This window comes from Cnephaeus nilssonii (assembly GCF_951640355.1).
Source record: "Cnephaeus nilssonii genome assembly, chromosome: 10".
NCBI lineage: Eukaryota > Metazoa > Chordata > Mammalia > Chiroptera > Vespertilionidae > Cnephaeus > Cnephaeus nilssonii.
In genome coordinates, this window is record NC_137081.1 from 5,964,581 (window position 1) to 5,986,040 (window position 21,460).

General features: G+C 47.1%; 1 protein-coding gene across 1 annotated transcript in view; it reads right to left on the bottom strand.

Moving 5' to 3' along the window:
• The window catches only part of DNAH7 (dynein axonemal heavy chain 7), a gene marked incomplete at both ends in the record, with an annotated part of 165,773 nt that overhangs the window by 44,163 nt on the left and 100,150 nt on the right, over positions 1–21,460 (bottom strand). The window contains 8 exons of the mRNA XM_079783090.1: positions 147–482; positions 1,199–1,332; positions 5,301–5,491; positions 9,135–9,289; positions 11,996–12,159; positions 15,724–15,909; positions 18,990–19,170; positions 20,863–21,209. Coding sequence (XP_079639216.1) covers positions 147–482; positions 1,199–1,332; positions 5,301–5,491; positions 9,135–9,289; positions 11,996–12,159; positions 15,724–15,909; positions 18,990–19,170; positions 20,863–21,209 — 1,694 coding nt within the window. The remainder of the gene's footprint in view (positions 1–146; positions 483–1,198; positions 1,333–5,300; positions 5,492–9,134; positions 9,290–11,995; positions 12,160–15,723; positions 15,910–18,989; positions 19,171–20,862; positions 21,210–21,460) is intronic.

Below are 21,460 nucleotides of genomic sequence, written 5' to 3' on the forward strand. Positions count from 1 at the left end.
ACATTTATTTCTGGGATGACGACTAGTCATTTTAGCTAAGCGCCTGCAATGCTCGAAGCATCCCGAAACAGCAGGGCAAGCCACCCATGGCTAGGTAATGCCCACGCATCCATTAGTGAGTGTTCACCAGTATTTACGTCACCCACCTTTTGGTTAAAATTTCTGACTTCTCCGAGTTTTCGATGGACAGGATGAAGAGGTTAATGAACCAGGTCAGCGAGTACTGGTACATGGGCTCGATGTTCGCCAGGTCGGCGATGGAGAAGAACAGGATGGTGGAGTGGATGGCGATGGGCCGGTAGCCCATGCGGGTGGTGTCGATCTTCCGCTCGGTCTCCTCGGCCACCTCCTGCTTCTGCGAGATCTCGTTGGCCAGCGCCTTGGAGGAGGACAGGATCTTAATCGCAGTTTCGTCTTCTAAGATGTTGCCTTCCGAAGACGAAAGAACTTCCAGAATCTTGTCTTCTATTTCTTTTAACTGCCTGGGGAAAAAACACAAACCCACACAATTTTCTCAGGAGAAAAAGAAATCGATTGACATCGCTTCGCGTACACGTTCTTTTCCAAGAAACAAAGAGCTCGTCACGTAAAGAAATGCATCCCTTTGGGACAGACACCCGCCCCGGCGATGCTGTATCATTTATCTCTCAAATGTCAGAAGGACAGGCTTTTCTGCCCCACTTGGCTCTCTAATGACCATTTATGCGGTGACGGGAGGGAGATGGTAAGCCAGCCGACCCTGCCATCCCCATCTCAGCCCCCAGGGCACAGGAAGCATCGCTCCATCCATTTTCCGAAGTTTCCATGGCTCACCCAGCCGTCCCCGTTCTACCTGAGACACGGATGTTCTGAGCAGACCGTGGATGTGACATATTCATTCAGACTGCGCTCCCGGGAAAACAGGGGAGCTCCCCCCCACAATAGGTACGAGAGCTTTTGTGCTAAAGCCTTGTGACAAGTGGAAAGCACATTGCCTCCTACTTCTGGTGCCTAAGAACTGTCTGTGAAAATATATACTCGGTAATGCACGTTCCAAGTTCGCACAGAAGCTCTGTAATGCCTTATATTTCCCCCTTACATCTTCCTATTCAGTGCCCGTGTTTAATCTGACATAATAGATCTTCAAGATGCACTTCAATTGGTTCGAAGTGATCTTGCGACAAGGAAACACCATCCTGTGTGTCGCCGCGTTTAAAACCTTTTGTTTTCGGCTCCTTGCAGTATCAGGGCTTGTTTCTCCTCCTCGAGGTCCGGCCTTTCTCGCGCCACCACAATCCCCAGCAGCTGGTCCTGCATGCCCTCGGAAGTTATCATGAAGTTTAATAATGTCACCTACAAACGAAAGGATACGCACAAATCAGGTCCTGGTTTCTATTGAGAAAGCCTCTGCTTTTGTGCTTCATGTGTGACCTTCAAATAGACTCTAGTGTCCACGGTAGAGTGTGTGAAAGGAGGAATTTGCAGAGATGATAGCTAAAGAAATAGGCAAGCTTGATCGTTGGGTTAAAAACACACTCAAGTTTTTTATGGTCATAAATGTAATGCTTTAAAGGGGTTTTCTTGTGAACAATTTATTTTTATTTCAGCCCGGCTATTGTGGCTCAGTGGTTGAGCATCAACCTATGAACCAGGAGGTCACGGTTCAATTCCAGTCAGGGCACAGGCCTGGGTTGTGGGCTTGATCCCCAGTGGGGGGGGGGGGGGTGCAGGAGGCAGTGGGTCAATGATTTCCTCTCATCATGGATGCTTCTATCTCTCTCTCCTCTCCTTTCCTCTCTGAAATCAATAAAAATATATATTTTTTAAAAATTGGTTTTATTTCAAACTGGTCCAATTTCTAATAATTTGTTAACCTCAAAATCAGTTAGAATCAGGTCGCAAACCCTCTCTCATTTGGGCTGGACCAGCTGGGTTGTATTTTAAGGATCCTAGAAGTGCAACAAAGGAAATCTTACGAAGTGAGTTAAGGGGGGGGGGGGGGGGGAGTGACACTGTCATCACTGTCACAGTGAAGTATATACTTACACTCCCATAATCATGTTATAACATGGAGTTTACAGGCTGACAACCAGCCCCTTCTGGGAGCTGAGGAATGTACATCTCAGTGATGCCCAGCAGGGTGCAGCGTGCTGACACCTGCTTTGTGCATAATGGCTCTTCCAGGCCCCTCTCCCTCTGCTGCCTACATCGTAACCCCCTCTTTCCTGGTTCATGCTCAGGTCCCTCTTTGTAAAAAGCAAGCAACACGAAAAATAAATCATCCTTTTGTTCCCACAATCCCTTTCGGCTATGGAACGCCCGCTCTTGATGTCTTCATAACTATACTTAGTGAAGATGCTACTTATACATGCTTTCTGTCTCCACCCCGATCATCCTTCAGCCTTCTACAACCTGCTCTCGCCCCTGCCTCCACACCCTCATCCACACACAGCAATCAACTGCTGGAACTTTCCGGCTCTAGTCACCAACAAACCCATAAGCCAGTAAACACTTAATTGACCTTGAACATATCGACCTTGAACTTATCGACCTTTGTTAATTTGAACACTTGCTCTCCTCACCCAACATCTCCCTTGCAATCTGCCTGCCCTCAGGTCTTGAGTTAAGGTCCTCACCTATGTCTTGAGCATCCCCTTCCATGTGCCTTTAATTTAGGGATGCTGACTGACTGTGGAATCCCATGCACACAAACCATGAAATGTCTACATGTGCTGCAGCTCTGCCCGCTGACTGGGAGACCCTGTGTCGCACCCACCTTTCCCGGTAAGAGAATATTTCTTCTGCAGGAAGACAGTAATTTTGATTCTATAAGAACATTTCCTACCTGTGATGGGGAATTGTATAACAGCTTCATGCAACGCCCTAGGAGGGTGCCTTCTCAACTTTCCCCCTCACTTACCCCATGACAGGGTTGGATGCCACTAAGTATAGAGATTGCATGGGCAAAATCATGAATTTAAATGGGATAACAAGCAATTCTTGAAATTGAGCAATTCAAAAAACTCATGAAATGTTGGTATGTAATTCTCTACTGTTTGGCATTCGTTCGTGAAAAAATTGTAACTAAATCTTTCAAGAGATCCCTGTTGGCATGAGAACCAAGTGCACAGGTTACATTTGCTTTAATCCCCAATCCAGAGTCACGGTGTTTAGTGAAATGCATGTTTTACAACTTGTACCCCATTGTATTCAGACACAAAGAGGTCGTCATTGATATTCCAATAATGTGAGATTTTTTGAGATCAATATTTTGCAAATCCAACCGTTTGCTCACAAGTGAGATTTTTTGAGATCAATATTTTGCAAATCCAACCGTTTGCTCACAAATTTGGATTTGCAAAATATTGATCTCAAAAAATCTCAAACAGCAGTGTGGTGATTTTGTGTGGGGGGAGGTGGGTGGAGTTGGAAGAGGGTATGGGGGGATAAATGGTGAAGAAAAAAATAAAAGAAACAGCCAAAACCCATAACAATAACTAGAAGAATATTATACAAATATGGCTTCCTAATATTATTTTCATTTAGATTCAAAAGGATTATACAGCATGCTGTCATCCCTTGGGTGCTTCTGAAAGCAAAAGGTACATGAAAGATCCTAAAAATAGGATCAAGGGGAAGTATTTTAATTCGTAAATGAAAGCAAGTAACTGCTTCATTATGTTTTCTAATCCCTGTTTAATCAATCCCAGCAATTAAAAATAATGAAGCAATCAGACCCTCCAGGGATCTCGAGGATTTCCATTGTGACTCATAGATCAGTTTCCTCCCCACAGGGGTTAGGATTTCTATTACAGCTAGTGATCAGGGCGCTAAAAATGGTTTATGTTCATTGTGCTATCTTCCGAGATTTTACTGGAGAGTAAAAAGGTTTTCCATGTCATTTATCTACCTATTTAAATTTGTTGGGGTGACATCTTGCCATTTATTTAAAAACATTTTTTGTACCCCAGCTTTAGAATTTTGTAATTTTCTTTTGTTTCATTCTTTTTTTAACCTATAATTATAAGTGAATAATGCTAATAGTTAATACCCGTATAATAATACGTGCTGGGCCTTATTCTGAGGATTTTACATAGATTAATTGATCTAGTCTTCACATCACTCTATGAGATAGACATGTATGATTCCCATTTTATGGATAAGGGAACTGAGGCACAGAGAGAGGTTAATAACGTGGCCAAGGCACACCACTGGCAAGTGACAGAGCTGGGGTTTGAACCAAGGTTGTCCAGCTCCAGAAACAGGCTCCTAACTGCTGCTGGGCACTGCTTCTCCTAACAGCTAAGTTAACAATGCACACTTTTCAGGGGTTTAGAAAACATATTTACTTCAATTAATTATTGCCCTGACCGGTTTGGCTCAGTAGATAGAGCGTCGGCCTGGGGACTGAGGGGTCCTGGGTTCGATGTTTCTAACTCTCTTTCCCTCTCCCTTCCTCTCTGTAAAAATCAATAAAATATATTTTAAAAAAATAAAAAAATAAAACTGGGCTCAAGGGCCACTCCCCCTGCCTCAGCCGTCCTGGCTGCCCTGACTGTCCGGGGTAACGAGGATCCCCGGCTCTCAGCTCCTCCATGTCCTCTGGTCATGAGGATGGTCCCGTTATCGACCAGGGAGCCTCCGGCCACAGGCCCGGGTGTTCCTCTGGGGGAGGGCGCCGTGCCATCCTGCCCTCTGCAGGCAGGTGACCCACGAGTGTAAACATTTCCCCTCGAGGGCAGCTTTGGAGCTCCCCGGACCAATCTGGTCTCTATAGGTAACTTGCAAAATCGGAATCTGTATTTCTTACCGAGCTCTCCTCCCGGCCTGTGAATGAGAGCTCCCCCCCCCCCCCCACACACACACACTCCCCTGCCCCCCTCCGCCCCGGCTCACCCCCCACTCCTTCCTCAGGGCGCCCCAGCCCCGGGCCCAGGCTCCCAGGGCACCCAGCCAGCGACTGCCCCTGCACCTGGCTCCCCCGGGCGGCGATGGCTAGGATCTTAGCTTTAGTCATTACGTAAACGCGGGCAGGAAGAAGGATAAATGCTCTCTCCTGAACCCCAGCTCCAACGAGGAGCACGGGCACTTTGTGCAAAGGAAGGGGGTGCCTACAGTCACCGCGTTCTAACCTGAACACCCAGCACAGCGCCCCTGTGGGATCGGACCCCCTCGCTCTCCCGGGGCTGCGGCTCCGGGGCGGGCAGAGGGCGCGGGCACCGCTGCAGCCCGGCAGGACCTGCGGGCCGGACACGGCCCCTTCCTGGGGGCCCGGGGCCCGGGGTCTCCCACCCGGGGCGGAGGGGACACGGGACACCCGCCTTCACGGAGGTCTCGGGCAGGTAGTGCGGGTTGCGCAGCTTCGTGGTGATGTAGAAGCGGAAGTCGGGCGCGTACTCGATGGTGGAGTCGCCCAGGCGGATGCACGTGCTGCCGCCCTGCTTGAAGGTCTGCTTCAGCAGCAGCGGCTCCAGGATGGGGTCCAGCTCCTCCCCGACGTTCTCCAGCAGCACTGGGTCAGAGAGAGAGAGCCCGTCACCGAGCCCTGGGCTGGACCCGCAGTCCCCGCAGCCCCCCACAGCCCCCCACAGCCCCCCGCAGCCCTCCACAGCCCCCCGCAGCCCCCCGCAGCCCCCCGCAGCCCCCCACAGCCCCCATCAGTCCCCCACAGCCCCACAGCACCACCACAGCCCCCCTCAGTCCCCCGCAGCCCCCCCGCAGTCCCCCATCAGCCCCTATCAGCCCCCCGCAGCCCCCGCAGCCCCCCATAGCCCCCGACCCCGGAGGTAGCTCTGCATCCCGGGGATGCTCTGCACAGCGGGGAGATGGGATGTTAGTAAGACAGGCTCCGATCTGGGGGTTCGCTCTTAATGAAAAGATTTTTTTCATAGCGGTCATGGAAAGCCATGGAAAGATCTACACAAATTGATTTCTCTTTTAAAACTTTAAAACTTTTCTTATTTTGTTTTTCCAGCTTTACTGATGTATGAAAATTGATTAACCAGCAATCTTGGATTACTATACTGTGCATACCTTATTCATCAGTGTAGCTAATACAAATGTACCTTTCTTTATTTTCTAGAACTTTGGCTTTAAAACTTTTTTTTCTTAAGCAGCAGGATATTTTATCAAAGAGGATCTTGTCCTAAAACTCAACATAAACAAATAAAAGGGAGGCCTGTGGGTGAGGAAGGAGGAGGAAGCTCCGCCCTCTCCACCCAGGCTGCCTGCCAGGCACCACTGGTCAGAGCCGTCCTGGGATAGACCGACATCCTATATAATAATATATAATAAAGAGGTAATATGCAAATTGACCCTCTTGCCCTCACAAGATGGCTGCCTATGACCAGGCTGGCAAGGAGGTTAGTGAGGGACGACCAAACAACTGAACAAGCAGATTGTGTGGGGCAACCAGGCCTGTGCGGAGGGGTGCAGTTGGGGGTGACCCTGGCGGCAGGGAGGAAGTTGGGGGCAATTAGGCTGGCAGGGGTGGCAGTGAGGGGCAACTAGGTTGGCGGGGGGGCGGGGTGGGCAGTTAGGGGCAACCAGTCTGGCAGAGGAGGGCAGTTGAGGGCAACCAGGCTGGTGGGGGGGGGGGAGCAGTTAGAAGCAACCAGGCCGGCAGGGAGGGGGCAGTTGGGGGCAACCTGGCCGGCAGTGGGGGGGCAGTTAGGGGTGATCAGGCTGGACGCAGAGGCAGTGAAGGGCAATCAGGTCAGCAGAAGAGGCAGTTAGGGGCCACCAGGCAAGCAGGCAGGTGAGTGATTAGGAGCCAGGGGTCCAGGATTGTGAGAGGGATGTCCAACTGCCAGTTTAGGCCCAATCCTACTGGGATCGGGCCTAAACTGGCAGTAGGACATCCCCCAGGGGGTCCTGGATTGGAGAGGGTGCAGGCTGGGCTGAGGGGACCCCCATGCATGAATTTCGTGCACCGGGCCTCTAGTCTACAGATAACTCCCTAAATGGAGGAGTCTTCCACCACCCATATTGTAAAGCTGTGACAGTAATTGGTCCTTTTACTTGAAGGCTAAATATAAAAAGTTTTAAAATATGCCATCTGTTTCTCTTTCTGGAATAGATTTAAAACTTCTCACCTCTTTCTGATGACTAGTGTTAGAAGGCATTATAAATAATCGTTATCTCTTTTTAAAGTATTTAATTCCAAAAACTAGGCTAAAGCAAGTGTAAATGACACAGAAGCGCTGGACGTAGCAGAAGACTTGGGGACCAGTCCAGCACTGCCCTGGATGAGGGGTGCAAGCTGGTTAAGCCACGTAACTAACATCCTCTGGCACCTCACCTACCTTGTTAATAAAATGAAGTGGTTGGAATCAGTATTGGATTTCAAATTTTTTTTTTTTGATGGCCACAACCCCAAGTAAGAAATCCATTTTAAATCTTAATCGAGTATACACATATGCATCTAAAACTTTTAAAACTTCGTGAAAGAATGCTTACCTTTATGCCATGCTAGGCAGCCTAATATGTTCTATTATTTTCTATTGCATTTCATTTAAAAATGCTGGTCAAGACCCACTAAGTTGGTTTTCTCTCTCACAGTATGACCTACAGTTTCAAAAACACGAGACAGATTGGCTCAAAGGCCCATTTCTGTCTAAAATAATGCAATATTGTCACCAATGTATGTGGCTGAGATCACAGAAATCTCCAGAACGCCAAGCCTGTGGTAGATGCTCAGTTATCATTAAGTTGTTCTTTTTACCTGTGTCAAGGAAGTTATTTGAATATTCAGATTAAATTAGGCCATTTTAATCACGCAAAGTATTTATGGTGCCAATTCCTTCAAGAAACCCGAGTCCTCTGAATTCTCATAGTTCATCATCTGTGTCTTTCTGATTATACTAAGATAATTAACTATTATACTAATGTACCGTAATTAAAAGATGATACCCATAAACCACACAGTAAGTCTCCAACCAGAGAAGCAATGTAAGTTGAGCTGATCTGACACTGCGGTAAGCACCCAAAGTACAGTCACTCTGTCTTCCTGGGGAACTGAGTCTCAGCAAAGTCACGGAACAAGGCATTGAGTGACAGGTCAGCTACTCTATTTCCAGAGCCTGCCCATCACAGCACAGTGGTTCTGGTGAAGGCTCGCCACGCCCCTCCACTTCCTATTTTCATTACAATTAGCTACATGTAGTATCCGATCCTGTCTGTTCAAAAAAGCAAGACATTTGAGAGTAGAGATCATATTCCCTTTTTTTGTAACTCCTATCATGATACTCTAAGAACACCAGCTGGATGAAGGAAATTCTGAGTGTGTGGGTGGGTGGGTGTGTATCACACAGATTTTATTAGTAGACTTAGTTCCTTTTATGCCTACCCTAACAGAACCTAAAATTGTAATTAATATTTTAAAGACTAACTCATTATTAATATACAAAAATAGAATGCCTGCGAGACCACCTGGTATATCTGTGGTTATTTTTCCTCACAGCACTAGCTCTCACAGTACCTGGGATTTGCTAAACTTGTCCTGAGGCTAAATATGTTGTCATTTCATCATGTTTCCATTTATTTGATCAAGTAAAGAGTCAAATCTGATGGGCAACATGAATTTAAAATGTGACTAATAACCCCAATTTACTCCCATCATAACTATTCTGCTCTTAGTTTTGACAAGTGTGACATGTGCATAGAGCTTTATTGAAGAATCCTGGCCATGTTTCTGATTTCTCCCTTGTTAATGGCAGATAACAGTCGGCCACGTAAAGTGTGGACTTCCTCCTCTGCCATTTTTATAGGGTAAGTTGAGAGAAGAATAAATAGATAATTGGACTAAGGCTGTGTTAAAATACTTTTGGCATATCAAGTGGCCCTTTTCATTGTAGACGTGGAGTTATAATAAGAACTAAAGAACAACAAAGAACAGACAAAAACTAAAACAGCTCAATTAGAGGATGCATCAGAAATTAATTTTGAGACAACGAAAATGTCCTAACCTTCTGGAACTAGAATATCTAAAGTTCTCACTTGATTGTCAATAAACAATGAAAGACACTAATAAAGTCATTATTTAAGATTAATCCAACACACTTATTTTTTAAAAAAGGAACAACCTTCCCCCTTTGGGGTTACTGGAGCCCTCCCCAGGCATTTCCGTAATGTGTGCCTGTGACCCGCCTACGTACCAGGGGTACCAAACTGGATGCAGTTCTCCAGGGTCCTCACGTAGTCAGGGTCACTGAATTTAATCAGCTGAAGACTGTTAGCCTTTTCCATGTTCTTGATCCATTTATTGGCCTGACCTTGAGGGTCTATCATCAGAGGCCACCTTCTCGCGTTCCTGAAAGAGACAAGAAAGACGATGCTGGTCAATCTATGACCCGTTTCCATGCTGTTTCATGCCACACGCATCGCTTACAATGTATGCTTTATAGGAATGCCTTTCTTTCCAACTTCCTGTAAGGAGCTGTGCTCCTGACGCAGACATCTACATTGAGCGGGCTACTAGAATGGCAACTCCAAAAGCCAGCTGGCCAACTGAACGCTGGTGCTTTTCTTCTTTTGGAAAATTGCAGTTCTCTGTATGTTAGATTGCATTTTTGGTTTCCTAATCCTAATCGGTCATTTTTGGGTGTTATACAGAAAAGTCAATGACCGTCATGGAATATTTTGGTTTCCTAATTAGATTGCATTTTGAAAACATTTGCTGCTTTTGCTAATTAAGTCACAGTGACAACTATTCACAGGGATGGAAGTCAGGGAACTCGAGTCCTCCGCTAGGCCGGCCATTAATGACTCATGTGACCTGGGACAAATCGCTCTGCCTCTGAGCCACTCTCGGCTGTCATTTGTACAACAGAGAAAGAGAAAGAATTGAGACGTCATGTTTCTCTTTGAACTCTAGATCATTAAAGATAAAATGGTCTAGAAAAAGGTGAAAAGTGTAATTTTTTATCACCGAACCTTCGTAATAGCCATGGACCCTTAAGGGTTAACTCAGTATTTATTTCAGAAACTTGTATAGTTAATGGTACTTATGTACCTAGTGATTGTGAGCTCCTTATGGACAGAGATCTATTCTCGGAAAGTCAGGGTTTTGCGCCCTGGGAGAGCTCACACTTACTGCTTTATTCTCACTCACATCCTCCCTTTTATGATAAGAACAAGAACAGTGAACCAGGAGACGTGCGGTTTATTTCCCAGGATCCTGTGGGGTCACAAAGGCTAACCAGTCCCTGCCATCACCAGATAGTACCAACCAAATCACCTTCTGCCTTGTGTAAAATGTGATTGGCATTTTTCCTTTCTCTTAGAAGTTGCAGTAAACACAGCCATCATAGTGGCCACTTTCCTCAGGAAAGTCTTCAAAAGCTCACACAGAAAGCTCACACAGAACATCAGAAGAGCAGGGGGAGGAAATAAAGGGAAACTGGGGCAATAAAAGACTTACAGTGGGGATGGGAACAAGATAACAGCTCCTATTCGGTGTCATCACACCTCGAGTTTAGGATTTCATTGGATGACTCCCCCCCCCCCCCCCCCCCCCCGATGGACGTGACCATATTTTCTAGCATGGAGGTCACAGCTTCATACAAAACCTGTCACTTACATGGTAAAGAAGACGTTCCCATCCTCTAGTACCAGCATCATGTGATGCACTGGGCCCCTTGGGCTGCCGTAGCAAAGTACCACGGTGTGTCTCCCATCGCCTGAGATTATGTCTCACGGTCCTGGAGGCTGGAAGTCCAAGGTCAAGGTGCTGCAAGTTTGGTGACTGCAGCGCCCCCCTCTGGCTTGCAGGCAGCACAGCCCTCTGTGCACGCACCCTGTGTCTCTCCCTCTTCTCAGAACGACACCAGTCCTGCTGGGTTAGGGCTTCTGCCCTTCTGACCTCATTGAACCTGAGTAAGTCCTTAGAGGCCATCTCTCCAGAGACAGTCACATTGAGGGCTAGGGCTCCGACATAGGCATTGTTGGGGGCGGGGGCGGCGGGGAGACGGAGGAGGAACAACTCAGTCCATTCTGTTTAAGAAGAAATGAGACCCAAAGAGGAGCTTTACATCTTAGATGCATTCAACTAATAAAAGAGAATCGTACCCAAGAGGAGTGACAGGGTGTGAGAAGGGAAATTAGAAAGGAACACAGCTTATGAATATGTAAAGGTTTCATTCTGTCACATTTTAGAAACATGTTTAAGTTTGGAGGATTTGTGTGAGTGTTGGACTGCATGTATGTTCCCCAACGAAATGCAATGACTCACTTTTCCTTCTGTTGCTTCCAATTTTCTAGCCACAAAACCCATGTGCATGCTGGTTTATTTTATTTTATTTTATTTTTTTTGTACAAAATGTACTTCCTTCCCATCCTTCTGTGTTTAACTCCCACTCATGTTCCAAGGTCAGTTCAAATGCCCTGCAGCCCACCAAGCCCATCTTGCTCTCCTTTCTCTCTACACTTCAGCAATTCACCCATATTACATTTAAGGTGCTTGCATATAGTGGTAATACTTTATTATGGTAATCCTATAATTTCCTAACTACATCACCCCACTGAATCGTATATTCCTAGATCAAATCAAGCTGGAATGTGATAATCTAGTGAAATGGAAATAGCGGAAAACACCTGACAAACACCATACCAGTTAACTCATCCTAAACATGGACACTTTCTAAGAGACTCCCGGCCCACGGGACAGCGGCTCAAGAGCAGAGGCGAGGACTTCCGGTGCTGACCACGCTGGGCCAAGCACATTGTCACCAGCCTCTCCCACTGGGTCACTCTGGGGGAAATGCAAAAAGCAGGTTCTAAAAAGTGAATAACAAGTGAATGGGAAGGAAGCTAAAACCTGAGGAACGACCCATAAGGAGGTGGAGAGTTTCCCGTGGGGTGTTTTCTGGTTTCCGAAGAAGTCAATAAAATATACTACAAAAAAAAAAGTTTCCTTCAATACCATCGAAGTACGCTGGCTATGACTGTTTACAAAGCTGCGCGCACAAATAAACCTCCCGGCTCACGGAGGCCGTCTGTGAGAACGTGTTTTTCTTACATGATGATGATCCCGTTGTCAATGGAAAACGAGTCCGAAGGCAGCCCGGCAATGTTCCAGGTGCGGATGGTCACGGCTTCTCCCAGGATCCCCATCAGGGAATAGTCCTCGGAGCAGGGGATGCCCCGGCCCTTGCACAGGTGCGTCCACTCCTTCACTTGGTTCTTTCAGACACACACGGGAGAAAACACACAAGGTCAGAGGGTGCTACCTGCAGACTCTGGACACTCTCTGTTGACGCTTCATTCACTGAGTCAACAAACCATGGTTGAAGTTCTACCTAGAAAATGACTTGTGTTTACCAGATTCTTTTCAAATAAAATGATAACTTAACGTAAAATGATAACTCTACGTATTCAAATGAAAATTAATTATATCCAATGTTAAGGTAGAGTTTAGACAGGTCACTTCATCACAGAGCCAGGATTTTGTACACGGAAAAGTAACTGCCGAGTGTCATTCTTCTACAGCTTCGCCTGACAAAGCAGTTGGAGGCCACCAGGTGTTTCTGCACATTCTCTGTAAATTACAAATGGCCAGCAAACTGAATACAGTTCATTGTGTAACAGTGAATCCAGCTTGAATGGGCAGAGGACCTGGAAAACACGCGTTGCTGGCTCTCACGTTCCTTAGGGAAGGAACCATGGTGGGGCGTTTAGACACCAACAAGGATCAGGACACAGATTGGAGTTTGGGATACCCCACCCGGGATGCTCAGGAGCCAAACAGGGACTTCCAACCCAGGTTCGCACCCAAAGCAGTCAGAAATCAAGGACCCACGTGAGGTTACAGATCAAAGAATTCAGAAATGGTGAAAGACACGACCAGGGAGAAAATAGGTCAGAAGGAGACGGAGAAGGTGGGTGTACATGTCATTGGTGTTAGCCCCGGGGGAGGGGAGTGGGAAGGGAGGGGGAGAGGAAGGGATGAGATGCTGGGTGTGAAGTGATGCTGGCTGAGAGGGCGTGGCGGGCACTGCCACCTCCCGCGGGTTCCTGCTAAGAAGCCTGACCAACATTCCTTAGGTTTGGGGGGAGCTGATTAGCCAGTCGTTTTGCAGAATGGCCCCTAGCGGGGTCTGTGTGATGTTCCCGGAGATTCAGTGGTGCCGTGCACCTTGGGCAGGAACATGACAGAAGAGATGTGTTCTCATTGCATTCCACCAGCGGCGCCCGAGTCCAAATCGCTCCCTTACTGAGGCTGATTTTTACCACGTGTGTTGTCTGCCAGGCTCCTGCCTCACAATCACAGGATCTTCGTTTGCAATCATGATTACAATCTCTGAGGGCCCTGTTGTGTCCCCCCACCTGTCAGTCCTTCATTGAGGCCTGGGCCGGAGGAAGTGAGTCCCCAGGCTCTGGCCGGTGGGTCTAAGGCCAGGGAGGGGAGCCAGCGGAGGCCACGGGCGGGTCTGAACGTGGAAGCGCAGGCGGCCGGGCCTGGGCAGGACGCTGAAGTCGCCTCCATAACGCTGTTTAGAAGGGAACGGGGTGCTCGCTTCGGCAGCACATGCACTGACATTCCAACTGAACAGGAAGCTCTCGATGGGGTGTGACCTGCCTTCAGAGAGAGGTTCTGGAGCAGGACTCAAAGGGTGAACTCGCAGGAGGGACACGACCTTAGAGATGCCTGAGGGAAAGGCAGGGCCAGGCTGCTGCAATGAAGCCAGGAAGGGCTGACCTGCCTGTGAGCTTCTTGCTAGCACAATGGGATGGACGACGGGGCTCCTGGATGGCGGGGCTCCTGGATGGCAGGGCTCCCGGATGGCGGGGCTCCCGGATAGTGGGGCTCCTGGGTGGGGGGCTCCTGGATGAGGGGGCTCCTAGATGAGGGGGTTCCCGGGTGAGGGGGCTCCTGGATGAGGGGGCTCCTAGATGAGGGGGCTCCTAGATGAGGGGGCTCCTGGGTGGGGGGCTCCTGGATGAGGGGGCTCCCGGATGGCGGGGCTCCTGGATGAGGGGCACCTGGGTGTGGGGGGGGTCCTGGATGGGGGGATCCTGGATGGGGGGCTCCTGGGTGGGGGCTCCTGGATGAGGGGGCTCCTGGGTGGGGGCTCCTGGATGAGGGGGCTCCTGGGTGGGGGGGCTCCTGGGTGGGGGCGCTCCTGGATGAGGGGGCTCCTGGGTGGGGGGGCTCCTGGGTGGGGGCTCCTGGATGAGGGGGCTCCTGGGTGGGGGGGCTCCTGGGTGGGGGCTCCTGGATGAGGGGGCTCCTGGGTGGGGGGGCTCCTGGGTGGGGGCGCTCCTGGATGAGGGGGCTCCTGGTTAGGGGGGGCTCCGTGATCAGCAGCCAGGACGGGGATGTGTGTTCACAGGAGGAGCTGTGGCTTTGGCTGTATCTTGATGGTCACTTTGCTTCTGTTGGTCAATTCCCAGGTCTCGGTTCTGCACCCGAGTGCTCCCTGCAAGCATCTGGCAGGGGCCTGCTGGCCGCGCCGCTGGGAGAAGCAGGGACTGGGAATGGCAGGACCCAGTGCTGGAGCGAGGCCGGGGGAGGAGCTGGGCGGACAGGCCTGGCGCTGCCTGGGGCACGGTCAGCCTGGCCCGGGCCGCCCCGCGGGAGCCAGTGCCCACCCCCAGGCCCTGCCGGAGCCAACGGAGAGGGACGACGGCCCGGTTACTGCTCTCACCGCGCCCAACTGCTGCGGAAGAGGAGGGAGAGGCACAGCCCGGAACGTGGGCTCCCTTTCCTCCGCATCCTCCCGCACTGTTTGCTGATCTGCTGATGGTGGCCATGCTGGCAGGTGGGAGGTGGTACCTCACTGTCGTTTTAATTTGCATCTCCCCGATGATTAGCGATGCTGAGCACCTTTTCATAGGTCTACTGGCCATCTGTATGTCCTCTTTGGAGAAGTGTCTATTCAGGTCCTCTTTAATTGCATTGCTTGTCTTTCTTTTGTTGATTGGATGAGTTCTTTATACATTTTGGATATTAAAGCCCTATCAGATGTTTCATTGGCAAATACGTTCTCCCATTCGGTGGGCTCCTTTTTGTTTTGATGCTGGTTTCCTTCTCTGTGCAGAAGCGTTTTGTTTTGATGTAGCCCCACTTGTTTATTTCCCTTTGTTTCTCTTGCCCTAGCCAGTGGTCGGCAAACTGCGGCTCACAAGCCACATGCAGCTCACGAGCCGCGGTTTGCCGCTCTGTTGACTAATGAGTTTGCCGACCACTGCCCTAGGCGTTGTACCAGTGAAAACGCTGCTGCTCCGTGAGATGTCTGATATTTTGCTGCCTGTGCAAAGGATCTTTATGGTTTCATGACTTAAAAGGAACCCTCGTGCACTGCTGGTGGGAATGCCGATGGTGAGACCCCTATGGAAAACAGAGTGGTGTTTCCTAAAAAAGTTACACATGGAACTGCCATTTGACCCAGTGATCCCACTTCTGGGAATATATCCTAAGAAACTCAAAACACCAGTCAGAAAGGATATATGCACCCCTGTGTTCATAGCAGCACAATTTACAATAGCTAAGAGCTGGAAACAGCCCGGGTGCCCATCAGCAGGTGAGTGGATAAAAAAGCTGTGGTACATCTATACCATGGAGTACTATGCACTATGCTGCTGTAAAAAAGAAATATCTCTTATCCTATGAGACAAGATGGAGGGACACTTTCTTCTCACACTTAGCAAAACACACACACAAACAAACATTCCTCAGTCTAATGTCGGCTGCCCTGGGAGGGGCAGGAAGACCTAGCAGTCACTGGCCCTCTGCCTGCCCCTTACCTGGCGGTAGTTGGAGGTGAAGGCGCCCAGGTAGGCCACGACCCCCGAGGAGATGAGGATGTCGCCGGTCAGATTGATGTACAGCAGCCCCAGCTCCAGGGCCGTTTGACTCCAGCGGGTTTTCTCACCCCCAAGGCCGCCAATCAGCTGCTCAGCGCGTTCCAGCTTCTTGCTGCACAAGTCAACCTCAAAGGCAAGAGTGAGTGTGTCAGCAGCCACAGTAGAATGAGTTATAAAATCCTGCAAGATTTTACCCTCAGAGAGAAATTAGTACTTTTTAATTACAAATTTCCATTGGAATTTTTTAACTCTCTAAAGGAAACATGTGAGCTATCTCATTGTGAACACTGGGAAGTTCAGAATGTTTGAGAATTTTTCCATAATAAAAGTCTGTCCATGAATACAATTTATGAAATTCATAATGGCATTTATCATGGAATGCAAAGATAATTTTATTTAAGGAAATGACCTATAGTGTGAGACACTAAAAGGTAAGTAATGAAGAATGTTCTCTTGCAAATATAGATGTTCCCCCTCCATTTCAATCATCTAAATGCATTTGATTTTAGTATTCTCTGAACATTTCCCACTCATTTAACTTATGGTTGATTTGATAATTTTAAAAGTTAAATGTTTAAAATTTTTAATAACTTATGCTTACTTACAAAGTACAATTTTCAAGTTGTTAAATGTATCAACCTACTCAGACACCTGCAAATAACCCTACATGGGGGTGTCGATCCACAGCTGAGAGCCTGCTTTGTGCAAAGGACTGTTAACCAAATTTGATTACACATAATTAAGCCATGTGATTAGCAAATAAAAAGGGCAGTTATGAAGGTAGCAAACTTGGGGGGGGGGAAACCAAGTCAAACCATGCAATAGCAATATTCCAATAGAATACCTGAATTATTTTGATTTTTTTTAGCCCTAGCCGGTTTGGCTCAGTGGATAAAGCGTTGGCCTGTGGACTGAAGGGTCCTGGGTTTGATTCCAGTCAAAGGCACATGCCCCAGGTTGCGGGCTTGGTCCCCAGTGGGGGGCCTGCAGGAGGCAGCCAATTAATGATTCTCTCTCATCATTGATGTTTCTATCTCTCTCTCCCTCTCCCTCTCCCTTCCTCTCTGAAAACAATAAAAATACATTTTAAAAAATAAAAAAATAAAGTGATTTAGCATCATTATTTTTGGGAGAAGACAAGATTAAGTAAAGTTTATCTCAAGGCTCAAAATTAAATAATTCACATGAAAAGAGGAAGTAAATAGCCTGACCAGTGTGGTTCAATGGTTTCATAACCAGGAGGACATGGTTCAACTAGAGGCCTGGTGCACGAAATTCGTGCACTCGGGGGGTCCCTCAGCCCAGTCTGTGCCCTCTCGCAGTCCAGGAGCCCTTGGGGGATGTCCGACTGATGGCTTAGAAGCGGGCCTAAGCTGTCAGTCAGACATCCTTAGCACTGCGCTCGCCAGCCGTGAGCCCTGTTCAGGGCTTCTGGCTGAGGGGTGCTCCCCCTATGGGAGCGCACTGACCACCAAGGGGCAGCTCCTGTATTGAGAATCTGCCCCCTGGTGGTCAGTGCGCATCATAGAGACCAGTCGTTCCGCTATTTGGTCAATTTGCATATTCGCTTTTTATTATATAGGATTCCCAGTTAGGGAACATACCCAGGTTACGGGCTCAATCCCCATTAGGGGGAGTGATTCCTCTCTGAAATCAATAAAAATATTTTTTTAAAAGAGGGAGTAAATAATTGATAAAAACAGAGACATATTATTTTGTAATAAAATTTTAGTTTATACTTTTCCTAATGCTACTAACACTTATATTAAATAATTGCTTTTAGATTAAAAGATATAAAATACTGCATCAATTTATCTAAAGATGGGTTTAAAAAAGCAAAAGGTATCTAATAGTAATATTTTTGATACCTGCTAAATTTAAACCTTTTCTTTTTTAATTTTCCCTTTTCTAATAGTTTCTGTCTTTCTTCATCCGTTATTCTCTCAATGATCTTATAGTGGTAAATCAGGCCTTGGACTATAATAAAGTTGTCAGAAGAAACAAGTAAGTAAAAATATTTTAGCTAAAATTTCTCCTCCAAGAGCAGGTTTTTAGTAGACATATGCAAATATTCATTTTACATCACCATAATTTTTAACATTTTACTTTGAAAAATAAAAATGTCAAACATATAGCAGAGTTGAAACATATTTAGAGTGAGCAACAACATACCATCAATTATATTATTTAAACTAAAACTGATCACTTGGAAAGCATGCTCAATGATAGGTCGCATTTCTAAATATTAGCCACATATTTGCACAAATATAGGATATGTGCACCTATCCTACAGGAGGGAGCAGTCTGGTACCATGGGACAGAGCATGGCTATTAGGGTCAGATTGCCTGGGTTCAGATCTTAGCCGTAATGCTTAGAGCCTGAGTTATCCGTGGACAAGTTGCTCAGCTTCTCTGTGCTTTAGTTTCTACAAAAAGGTACAAAGAGATTACCTCCCTCACTTATTGAGGGAATAAATGAGATAGTACATACAACAGTGCCTTCCATATAAGAAGCACCCAACACCGTTTGACTGGCACAAAGTATTTTGACCTCTTTTCTGGGACATATTCAGACTTTAGCAGTTCGTTTTTGCAAACAGTATCGCTGTATGAGTGAGAGCAGCGGTCGCCAACCTTTCGGACCTCACGGACCACCAGTGGTCCACGGACCACCGGCTGGCGACCGCTGAGTCAGAGCAATGTTTTTAGTCTTAAAGACATTGTCAGTGGCCACAGCGTGGCGCTGGGCGTTGAATTCCAATCTCAGCTTTGCCATGAACTCTTGCACAACCCAAGTCAATTAACATGTTGCCTCTCCTTTTCCTCCCCTATAGATAACATGAAGAATAATTTAAATAATCTAGCTTGATATTTTAATAATACAAGGCAGAGATGATTGGCAATTTTTTTTCTTTTGGAGAAGGAAAGGGCCAAAGGGAGGTACATATTTTAGGCTCGGGGGCCCAAGAGGTAAAATCAAGGATATCATGTAGGTACTTATATAGCCATTTAATATGGAATCGTTTATAAATGATTACTAGCGAGTGGACTATAACAATGCACGATGATGAATGTGGCCGTGGGCCACAGGTCACCAACTCCTGACCCTCAGGAACAGAGGACTGCTGTGGGATGTGCTAACATGAACATGGTTTTCACTCACAGTAGTGGACAATGTGCCCACGTTCGCCAGCATCCGCCTGTACCTGGTTTTCCAAGTCAGCCTTCTTTTCCTTGTTCTGCTCCAGCTTGTCCTGCAGCCGGGCCAGCTTGTCCTGCACCTCGTGCAGCGCGGCCTGCTTCTTCCTCAGACCGTCCATGGCGATTTTGAGCTCCCCCTCCGCCGCGGCCAGCTTGATCTTCTTGGGAGCGACTATTTTTGCCACTCTGCAAGCGAGTGACATTGGAAAGTGAAACACACACGTAATATTCCAGCGCACCGCCACTGAATTTGCTTTCCTAATAGCCTCCCTCTGACTCAAAACCCATCTTCATCTACAACCTAGACTGGTCCCCTTGCTCTGTGTTTCACCCGAGAATCAGGCAAACCCGATCCCAGCACATAAGGCGTGACTATTAATATCCAATAGGCATAACGTTTTCAAACAAGTAATTGTTTCTTACCCCCCAAAATAATATCTGGTTGTTGCCAGTGTGGTATTTTGGTGGTTTTGCAAAAGGAGAATAGCACATTCATGTAAAATATTGCAGAGTTTGGGGAAAGTAGCTTAATTCTGATGAGGTGAGTATTCTATCTGTGTCATTTTACTTCTTTTTAAAATTTCAAAATATACCCTTGGGTAAAACCCAGTTTTCTTATAAACATGTAAGTTGGCAATAAAAGGGACAATGTAGGAAAAAAGAGTGGATCTAAATCATTTTCTCTGTCTGGAAAATGGAGTCAGCCATGCTATCTTTCTAAACAAATGATAAAACATTACTTTAAAATTTATCATTGAACATAGTATATCCTGGTCCCAAACCTATTCAGCATGTAACATATGTACAATGACTCCAATTGTGTGTATTTGACAGATCCTGTAAGAGTTGCTTTTTGAAGAAATAACCGATGATCTTTACTCTGCATGGTCTCACACAATCATCAAAAAGGCTCCTTGTCTCACAAAGAACGTGCATATGTTACACCAGTGGTTACAAGTGGCCCAGGGTCCCTCCCCTTCAAGGCGCCCTGAGGTCCACCCTTGTCCCCTGGAGCGTCTGTGTCAGGTATTTCTCCACGTGCTTCAGTCAAAACCATGTATCACAGCAGACCGAAGAAGCAGGTTTGAGAGGCCAGCCATCTGCTAGGGCACATATTAGGGAGATTTGCTGGAATAGAAAACACCAGCGCCCTTCTCATAAAATTTTTTTTTTTGAAAATGTGGATTTTTTAAAAAAGTAAGTTGTGTTAACATGTAATGTTTTCATTGCTCTTTATAAAAATGAACTCTTGCCCTAGCCGGTTTGGCTCAGTGGATGGAGCGTAGGCCTGCAGACTGAAGGGCCCCAGGTTCAATTCCGGCAAGGGCACATGCCCAGTTGCAGGCTCGATCCCCAGTAGGGGGCATGCAGGAGGCAGCCAATCAATGATTCCCTCTCATCATTGATGTTTCTATCTCTCTCTCCCTTTTTTCTCTCTGAAATCAATAAAAATATATATTAACCCTTTGCACTCGCTTGCTTTTTTCTCGATTCCTTTATTCTAATGCTAACCGTGTTGAGTCACACTCGACATCCGAGTGCAAAAGGTTAAAAAAATAAATATTTGATCTTTAAAAAAAAGAACTCTTAAATGTATTTAAAAGTTTCTCAGTTTTAATTTCTGGCTGGTAGATAATAAACAAAAGCTTTTGGGTCTCTAATAATTTTTAAGAGTGTCGAGGGCTCCTGAGTCCAGAACGTTTGGGGGGCATCGCAGCACTCTATGTAATGGCTGTGAGCTTGCCTCCACCACGCGTGCAGGCACAGAGCAGGGATCGGCCGCGGTTTCCCGGGCTCCTCTCAGCTCTGCAGCTTCTAAGTTTGATCCCGTCTAAGTGGCCACATTGGAAACAGGGCACATCAGCGTACGGCACTCACTTATCGTACGAATCCATGGCTATGACCCATTTGCACAGGCCTTCGGCCGCCGTGGACGCATTTCTGATCTTTTCGGGGACAAAGTCCGGATTTGGAATGTAATTTTTCCTGATGATGTTCATGTAGGCCGGGGGAATGTTGTCTTTGTCATATTCATGAAGGGACTGCAGGAATCGAATGTCACCGAGGAGCCTCTTAGCCGGACCCCAGAAATCCTCTATCTTCTTCCCAGAACCCGTGGGGTCGGGGATCTTGTCGGATTTGATGCCTTTCAGGATGCAAATGGCCTCCATGACCAGCTTGACCCCCGCAGGCGGACTCTTCATGGACTTGACCACGGTAATGTCCTGGGGATGAAACATGCCCGTTATTTAGAAATAGTTTGTGGGTGGGTCATTTGTAATTGGTTTTTATTTTCAAGCCAAGCTGTAGGCTCTAGAATCTCATTGTTCAGGTGACTGTGGTTAGAAGTATTGTCAAGAAGCACTGAGAAATCTGTCTCCCCCCAAAGTTAAAAACTACAAATAATGATGGGGAGATACCTACATAAGGTTACTTATGACATAAAGTTCTACTTCAAAAACACACAAAAGAGAGA